The sequence below is a fragment of the Carcharhinus amblyrhynchos genome, chromosome 9 (assembly GCF_965287045.1).
Source record: "Carcharhinus amblyrhynchos chromosome 9, sCarAmb.v2.hapA, whole genome shotgun sequence".
Lineage (NCBI taxonomy): Eukaryota > Metazoa > Chordata > Chondrichthyes > Carcharhiniformes > Carcharhinidae > Carcharhinus > Carcharhinus amblyrhynchos.
The window spans coordinates 100,576,174-100,586,659 of NC_137332.1; the positions used below are offsets into that span (position 1 = coordinate 100,576,174).

A 10,486-nucleotide genomic window follows, 5' to 3' on the forward strand; every position below is an offset into this window, starting at 1 on the left:
TTTTTGTGCTTCTTGTGGAGTGCACCTAAGTCTCTCATTGAAGAAAAAGTTTTCTACTTTTCTGTCCTTGCCAGCAAAGCTGAACAGCCCCACAGCTCTGCTCTCTGCCATATATGAGCAGTTCTAATGCTTTCCCACCATGTGAAACAGGAAGCCACATTTCACTTCCAAGACACACTCATTGTGCAATGTGCATTCACTGAGCCCACTGACAAAACTGTCTGACTTCATTACACCTGAATTAGCACATAAATAAATGTGGCCTGGTCTTAGAAATATTCTTGCACACAATCATTTATTACACAAAGCATTTTTGTCTGAAATCTGCAGAGATTACAACAGGTAACTGAGTCTGAGTGTGAGATTAATACTGTGCCTGTCTCCGTTTTAATATCATTAAGATTGTCTCTTTGATGGAAGTTTTCTAGGTAAAAAACAGACTTGACAAGGTTTCCTGGAACCAGTACTTGGTTTTGATCATCTGTGTCTCAGAGCCACTATTCACTCTGACTCTGTCTCTCACTCTGCACTCTTTTTATTTCTCCCTTGTACAATATAACAAAGTGGGATGCTGTCATGTCCCGCAGCAACCAGACAGGAGGTGAGTGCTCACTCTCCCAGCACTCGGGGATCCAGGTGGGAATGAGGAGAAACCCAGAGTGGATCAGGAACCGGGAGCCAGAGGCTGATTGGCTGCGATTGGAGATGTGACAGGAAATGTGATTGGCTGTGAATGTGTGGAGGGATTGAGGCTGGCTCTGATTGGCTGTGTGAGTGGGGGAATGGGGCAGAGTAGTTGATGTTGATTGGCTGGTCGGATGAGATCACCCAGTGAGACTGGTTCTGATTGGCTGTGTGCGAGTGAGTCTCATGGGACTGTCTCTGATTGGCTGTTTGTGTTTCTGATCCACAGGGATCCATGTCCACCAGCTGATGACTGGCTGTGACCTGAGGGATGATGGGACCACGAGTGGATTCATCCAGTATGGGTGGGACGGACATGATTTTCTCAGCTTCGACAAGGATCACATGGTGTGGGTGACCCCGGTGTCCTGGGGGGAGATCATCAAAAATAGTTGGAATCGGCTGTCTGATGACATTCAGGAATGGAAACATTACCTGGAGGTGGAGTGTCTCGAGTGGCTGAGAAAATACCTGGAGTACGGACAGAGAGAATTGAGAGTCGGTGAGTGAGGGGGGAGTGAGAGTCGGTGAGTGAGGGGGGAGTGAGAGTCGGTGAGTGAGGGGGGAGTGAGAGTCGGTGAGTGAGGGGGGAGTGAGAGTCGGTGAGTGGGGGGGAGTGAGAGTCGGTGAGTGGGGGGGAGTGAGAGTCGGTGAGTGAGGGGGGAGTGAGAGTCGGTGAGTGAGGGGGGAGTGAGAGTCGGTGAGTGAGGGGAGGAGTGAGAGTCTATGAGTGAGGAGGGAGTGAGAGTCGGTGAGTGAGGGGGGAGTGAGAGTCGGTGAGTGAGGGGGGGAGTGAGAGTCGGTGAGTGAGGGGAGGAGTGAGAGTCGGTGAGTGAGGGGAGGAGTGAGAGTCTATGAGTGAGGAGGGAGTGACAGTCGGTGAGTGAGGGGGGAGTGAGAGTCGGAGAGTGAGGGGGGGGAGTGAGAGTCGGTGAGTGAGGGGGGGCAGTGAGAGTCGGTGAGTGAGGGGGGGAGTGACAGTCGGTGAGTGAGGGGGGAGTGAGAGTCGGAGAGTGAGGGGGGGGAGTGAGAGTCGGTGAGTGAGGGGGGAGTGAGAGTCGGTGAGTGAGGGGGGGCAGTGAGAGTCGGTGAGTGAGGGGGGAGTGAGAGTCGGTGAGCGAGGGGGGGAGTGACAGTCGGTGAGTGAGGGGGGAGTGAGAGTCGGAGAGTGAGGGGGGGGAGTGAGAGTCGGTGAGTGAGGGGGGGCAGTGAGAGTCGGTGAGTGAGGGGGGGAGTGACAGTCGGTGAGTGAGGGGGGAGTGAGAGTCGGAGAGTGAGGGGGGGGAGTGAGAGTCGGTGAGTGAGGGGGGGCAGTGAGAGTCGGTGAGTGAGGGGGGGAGTGACAGTCGGTGAGTGAGGGGGGAGTGAGAGTCGGAGAGTGAGGGGGGGGAGTGAGAGTCGGTGAGTGAGGGGGGGAGTGACAGTCGGTGAGTGAGGGGGGAGTGAGAGTCGGAGAGTGAGGGGGGGAGTGAGAGTCGGTGAGTGAGGGGGGAGTGAGAGTCGGTGAGTGAGGGGGGGCAGTGAGAGTCGGTGAGTGAGGGGGGAGTGAGAGTCGGTGAGCGAGGGGGGAGTGAGAGTCGGTGAGTGAGGGGGGAGGGAGAGTCGGTGAAGGGGGTGATGCCGGGACTCTCTATCTCGAGGTTCCTGTACTGACTCCTCTTTCTTTCTCTCTCAGTTGCCCCCGTCGTGTCCTTTACCCGTCTGGGTGATTCTAACCGGCTGTCCTGTGCCGTCACCGGGTTTTACCCTCAGGCCATCGAGGTGAATCTGTGGAGAGACGGAGTGGTGATTGGTGAGACTCTGTCCACTGGGATCTTACCCAATCACGACAGCACCTACCAGATCCGGAAATGGATCGAGTTTGATCCAGAGGACCAGGCCGAGTATTCCTGTCGGGTGGAACACAGCGGGATGAAGGAGACACTGGTGGTGATTTACGGTAAGACTGTTTCTCACTGTTAGAGAGGACCCAGCCTCAGAGCAGGATCACAGGAGGGAGGGTCAGTGCTGAGCTGTCAGCCCCGGACAGTCTGAGGCCCGGGATACAGAGAGAGGGAAATAAATATTAATCTTCAGTGTGTTATATATCATGGCACCACCATTACGGGGAAATAATTGTGTGTCCGTGGATTTGATATCAAACATACCCCACTGTATCCTGCTGTATTTCAGTGCAACAGGATCCAGTGTGTTATGGCACATTACAGGATGGATAAGGCCTGCTGTACCTTGGGATATTACAGCACGATAGGGTCCGGTGCTTTTTGGGAAATAACTGGGATACAGGACCCACTGTGTTATTGGACATTACAGTGGGACAGGGCGCTGTGTATCAAGAGGTCCTTTGTTTGGTCAGGGCCCAGTGTATCCTGGGATATTACAGTAGGGACAAGGCCAAGTGTATCCTCGGATGTTACTGTACACAAGGGCCTGGTTTACTCGGGATATTAGAGTATTACAGAGCCCAGTGTGCCCAGGGATATTATTGTACAACAAGACCCAGTCCATTTTGGAATGTTATTGCGGCATGGGTAGGAGTGGATCTTGGGATTACAATACAACAAAGCCCAGAATATCATGGGATATTAATGGATGACTGGTGTTGTTGTATCCTGCAATATTACAGTATCTCACAGCCTGGTGTATCCTGGGATATTACAGTATGAATGGTGTTGGTATATCCAGGGATATTACAGTGCAACAGAGCCTGGGTATCCTGGGATATTACAGTATGACATGATATAGTGTTACATGGGATATTGCAGTCACATAGGGCCTGGTGTATCATTGAACATTAGAGTAAGTCCAGACCTGGGGTGCTCTGGGATATTACAGTATGGTGGGGCCTAGTGTATCTGGGATATTGCAGCCTGACAGAACCCACTGTAACCTGGGATATTGCAGTAATTCAGAATGCAGTGTATCCTGGGCTATTATAATAGGTGAAATCCTCGTGTATTCTGGGATATTGCAGCCTTACAGGGCCTGGTGTATCCTGGAATATTACTGTACGTGATGACCCAGAGTACCATAGGATATTACAGGAGGTAGGGCCCAGTGTGCCTGGGGTATTAGAGGGTAGACAGGGCCTGGTGTGTCCTGGGATATTACAGGAGGTAGGGCATGGTGTTGCTGGGATATTCGAGGGTAGACAGGGCCTGGTGTGTCCTGAGGTATTACAGGATAGACAAGGCCCAGGATATCCAAGAAACAATACTTTTCACTGTGTACCAATACATGTGACAATAATGAATCAAATATTACAGTAGGACAGGACCCAATGCATCCTGGAAGTTTACTTCAGTCAGATTAAGATTAGTATTCAGAAAAATAATGGAATTCCTTCGATTGGAGACAATTCATGAAAATCTAGAATCAAATACGATAACAATGAATATTCAGCATGGATTTTGAACTGGAAAATGTTGTTTTACTCAGCGGATTTTTTGATGATGTAACAAAGGGAATAGATAATGCTAATGTAATAGATATAATATATAATTTTTCAAATGTAATAGAAAAGGGGGTTTGTGATGGACTGATTGACAAGGTCAAAGCAAGTGGAGTTCAGGGATGAGTGACAGAATGGATCACTCACTGACTTTGAGACAGAAAACAGAGAGTGTGAGTAAAGGGAGTTATTCGGAGAGACAAAATGGAAAATGTTTTTTTTTAATTCATTCATGGGTCATGGGTGTCGCTGACTGACCGGCATTTACTGCCCATCCCTCGTTGCCCTTGAGAAGGTGGTGGTGACAGTGCTGTAAGGGAGGGAGTTCTAGGATTTTAACCCAGTGACCACGCAGGAACAGTGATATATTTCCAAGTCAGGATGGTGACTGGCTTGGAGGGGAAATAGCAGGTGGTGGTTTTCCCATTTATCTGCTGTCCTTGTCCTTCTCGATGGAAGTGATCGTGTGTTTGGAAGGTGATGTCTAAGGATCTTCAGTGAATTGCTGCAGTGCATCTTGTCGATAGTACACACTGCTGCTACTGAGCATTGGTGGTAGGTGGATTGAATGTTTGTAGATGTGGTGCCAATCAAGTGGGCTGCTTTATCCTGGATGGTGTCAAGCTTCTTGAGTGTTGTCTGAGCTGCACCCATCCAGGCAAGTGGGGAGTATTCCATCACACTCCTGACTTGTGCTTTGCAGATGGTGTTTTGGCTCTGGGGAGTCAGGAAATGAGTTATTTGCCACAGTATTCCTCGCCTCTGACCTGTCTTGCAGCCACTGTGTTTATGTGGTGAGACCAGTTGAGTTTCTGGTCAATGGTGACCCCAAGGATGTTGACAGTGGGGGATTCAGTGATGGTTACACCATTGAATGTTAAGGGGAGATGGTTAGAGTGTCTCTTATTGGTGATTAGTCATTGCCTGGCATTTGTGTGGGGTGAATGTTATTTGCCACTTGTCAGCCCAAGCCTGGATATTGTCCAGATCTTGTTGCATTTGAACAAGCACTGCTTCAGTATTCGAGGAGTCACGAATGGTGCTGAATGTTGTGTGATCAGCGGCGAACATCCCCACTTCCGACTTTATGGTGGAGGGAAGATCATTGGTGAAGCAGCTGAAGATGGTTGGGCCTCGGACACTATCCTGAGGAACGCCTGCAGAGATGTCATGGAGCTGAGATGACTGACCCTCCACAACCACAACCATCTTCCTATGTACCAGGTCTGACTCCAACCAGCGGAGAGTTTGCCCCTTCTGATTCCAGTTTTGCTCGGGTTCCTTGATCCACACTCGGTCAACTGTGGCCTTGATTTCAGGGGCTGTCACTCTCACCTCACCTCTGGAATTCAGCTCTTTTGTCCATGTTTGAACCAAGGCTGTAATGAGGTCAGGAGCTGAGTGACCCTGGTGAAATCCAAACTGGGTGTTGCTGAGCAGGTGCTGCATGATAACACTGTCGATGACCCCTTCCATCACTTTACTGGTGATCGATAGTAGACTGATTGGGTGGTAATTGGCTGGGTTGGGTTTGTCCTGCTTTTTGTGTCCAGGCCATTCCTGGGCAATTTTCCACTTTGTTGGGTAGATTCCAGTGTTGTAACTGTACTGGAAGAGCTTGGCTTGGGGAGCAGCAAGTTCTGGAGCACAAGTCTTCAGTACTATTGGTGGAATGTTATCAGGGCCCATTACCTTTGCAGTATCCAGTACCTCCAACCGTTTCTTGATATCACGTGAAGTGAATCGAATTACCTGGAGACTGGTATCTGAGATGCTGGGGACCACTGGAGGAGGCTGAGATGGATCATCCACTCGGCACTTCAGGCTGAAGATTGCTGTGAATAATTCGACTTTATCTTCTGCACTGATGTGCTGGGCTCCTCCATCATTCCACAAGGATCAGTGTTGGGATCACTGTTATTCACAACTTACACTCCATAACTTGGATATTGGAATCAAAAACACCATTTCTTAATTTACGGATAACACCAAATTGGGGGAATTATTTGATATTGAGGAGAACTGGAATAAATTAATAGGACATGAATCAACTTCAGCAAATAGTTGGTGAATAAAGTTCAGCACGGATAAACGTGAGGTAATTTTCAGTTAACGATGAATAGGGAGGGTTGAGAAACAAAGGATCTTGGTGTATAAATACACCAATCAGTAAACATACAGTTACAGGTTAGGAAATAAACAAAATACAACCGAAAACCAGGTTTTACTTCTGGAGGAATAGAATTGTAAAGCAGGGATGTTATTGCCAAACCTTGGTGAGACCACATTTACAGACCATGTGCAGTTCCAGTCACCATTTGATACAAAGGATATAGAGTCAGGGGAGAGAGTGTAGAGAAGATTTACAGAGATGATTCCAGAAATGAGTGGGTGGATATCTCGGGAAAGGATTAACCGGCTGGGTCTCTGCTCTCAGGAAAACAGAAGGCTGAGGGTTGATCTAATCGAGGAGTTTAAAATTATGAAAGGTTTTTTATAGACAGACACATCGAGAGTGTCCCTCTTGTGAGAAGAGCCTATCCAGTGGTCACCAATACAAGAAACCCAATGGGGAATTCATGAGAAACCTCTTCACCCAAAGAGTGATGAGAATGTGGAGCTCACTGCCACAGGGAGTGACTGAACTGAACAGTATAGTTTAAGGGGAAGATAGACAAGCAAATGAGGGAGGGGGGAATAGAGTTAAAATGGTTGAATTAGATGAGGAATGATGGGAAGAGGCTCAAGTGGAACATAAATACCAGGATCAACTGGATGGGCCGGATGGACAGTTCCTGTGTCCTTTTTCCTGTGTTTCCTGATTCTCCCTCTCTCTCTGATTCACCCTCTCATTCTCTCTGTCTGATCTTTCTGTATCTCTCATTCACTCCCTCACTCACTCTGAGATGCTCGCCCTCTCTCTTTCTCTCTATCTCCCTCTCTCTCTCTCCCTCATTTTGTCCCACTCTCTCACATTCTCTCTCTCCAATGCTCACTTTTCCCTCTCCCTGATTCACTCAGTCTCTCTGATTCTCTCTCTAACAGAACCAAAGTCTCGCTCCCAGGTTGCTGTTACTGTCGGGATTGTGGTCGGGGTCCTCGTGCTCATCGCTCTCATTGTGGCTGTCGTCATCTACAAGAAGAAAGGTAGGAATTGGAGGGAAAATAGCAGCTCCTCACTGGGGGGAGGGATTCTGGGAGAGTATTCCAGGGTGGGGGTGGCTCAGGCTGTGGGTCTCAGGTTGTTGTTGCTGTTGAGGGAGGGGGAGCACAGAGTGGGTGGAACACCCCCAGGGTTGGGAAAGGGAGGGTAAGGGGCGCAAGATAAAGGGGGAGTGTCTGTGAATTGTGGGAAGGGTCTCAGATTGCGGATTGGAGTTCAGGGTATCAGTGACGGTTTCAGGTCAGAGTCATGGTCCGGGGTCAGGTATGAGTGAGGGTCTCGGGTTGTGGTGGGAGTGAAGGTTCAGAATTCTGTTGTAGGGACTCAGTGCGAGTTCCAGCCTCTGTCTCTGATTTTCTCTCCGTCTCATCACTCACTGAACATTCCTTGTTTTACAGGGAAAGGGGAGAGCGACAACAATCCTGCAGATGGTAAGGTGATCATCAAACAGCGTGTGTGTGAGAGAGAGTTTATTTGTGTGTGTCACCGTCAGTATGTGTGTGAGAACCTCTTTCTTTCTCTGTCTCTCTCACTCTCTCTTTATCACATCCACAGTCTCTGTCTCTGATAATAAACAGTTTTTAATGCCTCCTCTTCCTTTAACAGCTTCTGTTAAAGGGGATTCCTCATCCAGCTCCTTCACACATTCCTTAGGTATGAACTGTATTGTTAAATATTGGGAGCTGATCCTTCTAACTGGAATATTCCCGCTGGATTTAACTGTACAATCTGGTGGGTGGGATGTGAGCTCAGTGTCTGTCTCTCACTGTATAGTCACTAAAGAACAGCTCATCCAATCCAACACTGAGCTTTGAGACTGGCCTTCTGGAGACGGCTGGTCCTGTACAGTCTGAGGGTGGAGAGATTGTGGGTGTTGAGACATCCGGAAACATCTCACCCTGGACAGCTTCTACGAAGACGGGGGTCTGATGTGTTTAGCTGGTGTTTGGGGCTCTGATGGGTTTGGCTGGTGTTTGGGGCTCTGATGGGTTTAGCTGGTGTTTGGGGGTCTGATGGGTTTAGCTGGTGTTTGGGGCTCTGATGGGTTTAGCTGGTGTTTAGGGCTCTGATGGGTTTAGCTGGTGTTTGGGGCTCTGATGGGTTTAGCTGGTGTTTGGGGCTCTGATGGGTTTAGCTGATGTTTGGGGCTCTGATGGGTTTAGCTGGTGTTTGGGGCTCTGATGGGTTTAGCTGGTGTTTGGGGCTCTGATGGGTTTAGCTGGTGTTTGGGGCTCTGATGGGTTTAGCTGGTGTTTGTGAGTCTGATGGGTTTAGCTGGTGTTTCTGAGTCTGATGGGTTTAGCTGGTGTTTGGGGCTCTGATGGGTTTAGCTGGTGTTTGGGCTCTGATGGGTTTAGCTGGTGTTTGGGGCTCTGATGAGTTTTGCTGGTGTTTGGGGGTCTGATGGGTTTAGCTGGTGTTTGGGGGTCTGATGGGTTAAGCTGGTGTTTGGGGCTCTGATGGGTTTAGCTGGTGTTTGGGGCTCTGATGGGTTTAGCTGGTGTTTGGGGGTCTGATGGGTTTAGCTGGTGTTCCATAGATGGAACATTGAATGTTAAAACACCTATGCTTTGGAGAGGGCCATTCTGCCCATTGAGTCCCTGCCTGATAATGAAGAGCTCTCCACATTAAACAATCTCCTCTGCGTTCTGTCCAATATATTCAAAGCTTTTCTGTAATGTGCTGACCAAACTGTTTGCAATTCTTCAGCTGTAGTCTGTCTGGTGTTGTTTGCAGTTTTAGCAAACCCAAGTTGTGCACCTTGGCTAATAAAGGAAAACATGTTGTATACCTTCTTAATCATGTTATTAACCTGACCTGATACCTTTCCCAGTCTGTGGACACACACTCCTGGGTCCCTCTGTCCCTCCACATTACTCATTATCCTCCCATATTTTGGGGATTCCCTTTGCCTTGTTAATCCTCTGAAAATCCATCACCTCTCACTGCTCCGGATTGAATTCCATTTACTACTGTTCTTCCCAACTGCCCAGACCATCTCCATGTTCCTGTGGCCTGAAACTTTTCTCCTCACTGACACTCACACAGACAATACTTGTACATCTGTAAGCTTCTTCTTCATTTTCCCTACATTAGAAGCTAAACATTTGGCATAATTTATAGAAAGCAAGGGACCAAGTTCTGGACCCTGAATCCCAAAGCTCACCACACAACCCTTCTTATCACCTCCACAAACACATCAGGTTCGTCTGAACTGAGGTTTCCTTAACAAATCCACGCTAACTTTCCTTGATTAATCTGTGCCGTTCTAAATGAAGTATTTTTTTCCCAAGCACACTCTTTGTTTTCCCAATTTTCACCCCTATGCTTCCTGAACTCCTCCAGCTTTCTGCAGTTTTAGGTTTCAGGGCTCTGCTGGGTCTGATGGGTTTTGTTGGGGGTGTTCTGTGTCTGCTGGGTTTTCCTCTTTCTGTAACAATGGATTTTTTTTCTCTTTCCCAGTGACCTCCCGCATCCTGTTAAGTAATCCAGAGAGATCAGTGAGAGATCAGATGAGACAATCACTGAAGCTTTAACTGTCTCGAGCTGACAGTCAGTGACTGATGGCGGACCTATATCTGTAACTGTGTAAATTAAACTGTAAACAGCTATGATTTTTCTATTGGGGGTGAATTTTTAAACCTGCATAGACCATAGGAATCATAATCACTGACCACCACTTTACTCATTATGTCCAAACAATAAAATCCCTACACTACAGGATGCCATTCAGCTCATCATGTCTGCATTGACAACAATCCCACCCAGGCTCTATCCCCATAATCCCACGTATACCCCCTGACAGTCCCCCTAACACAAAGGAGAAATTTAGCATGGCCAGCCAAACTAACCTGCATATCTTTGGAGTATGGGAGGTAACCGGAGCACCCGGAGGAAAGCCATGCAGACAGTGACCTGATGCCAGAATTGACCCCAGGTCCCTGGCACTCTGAGGCAGCCACTGTGCTGCCCAGTTTACTCACTGTTTTCACTGAGAGATGGAGTAGGTGTGTGCAGTGAGTGCTGTGTTCCCCAGGACAAGCCCCGGGTTTCAGATGACAACAAGAAGTCTCACACCACCAGGTTAAAGTCCAACAGGTTTATTTGGTAGCACAAGCCATTTGCTTTTGGAGCACCCCTCCTTCATCAGGTGAGTGGGATTTCAGTTCACAAACAGGGCATATAAA

At 48.4% G+C, this 10,486-nt stretch overlaps 1 protein-coding gene across 1 annotated transcript; it reads left to right on the forward strand.

The window, feature by feature from the left end:
* Positions 1-576: 576 nt before the first annotated feature.
* On the forward strand, positions 577-9,835 carry LOC145348657 (major histocompatibility complex class I-related protein 1-like). Its single transcript, XM_080196823.1, has 6 exons — positions 577-601; positions 914-1,186; positions 2,360-2,623; positions 7,181-7,282; positions 7,697-7,729; positions 9,762-9,835. The coding sequence occupies exons 1-6, from the start codon at positions 577-579 to the stop codon at positions 9,833-9,835; spliced, it is 771 nt and encodes a 256-aa protein (XP_080052949.1).
* The last annotated feature ends 651 nt before the right edge of the window (positions 9,836-10,486 follow it).

What these genes read in the sequence shown, in the direction of transcription:
- LOC145348657 (XM_080196823.1), top strand. Translation starts at nt 577, where the DNA reads ATGTCCCGCAGCAACCAGACAGGAG. An exon ending in GACACTGGTGGTGATTTACG is followed by an intron (nt 2,624 to 7,180) that starts GTAAGACTGTTT and finishes TCTCTCTAACAG; the next exon opens with AACCAAAGTCTCGCTCCCAG. An exon ending in CGTCATCTACAAGAAGAAAG is followed by an intron (nt 7,283 to 7,696) that starts GTAGGAATTGGA and finishes CTTGTTTTACAG; the next exon opens with GGAAAGGGGAGAGCGACAAC.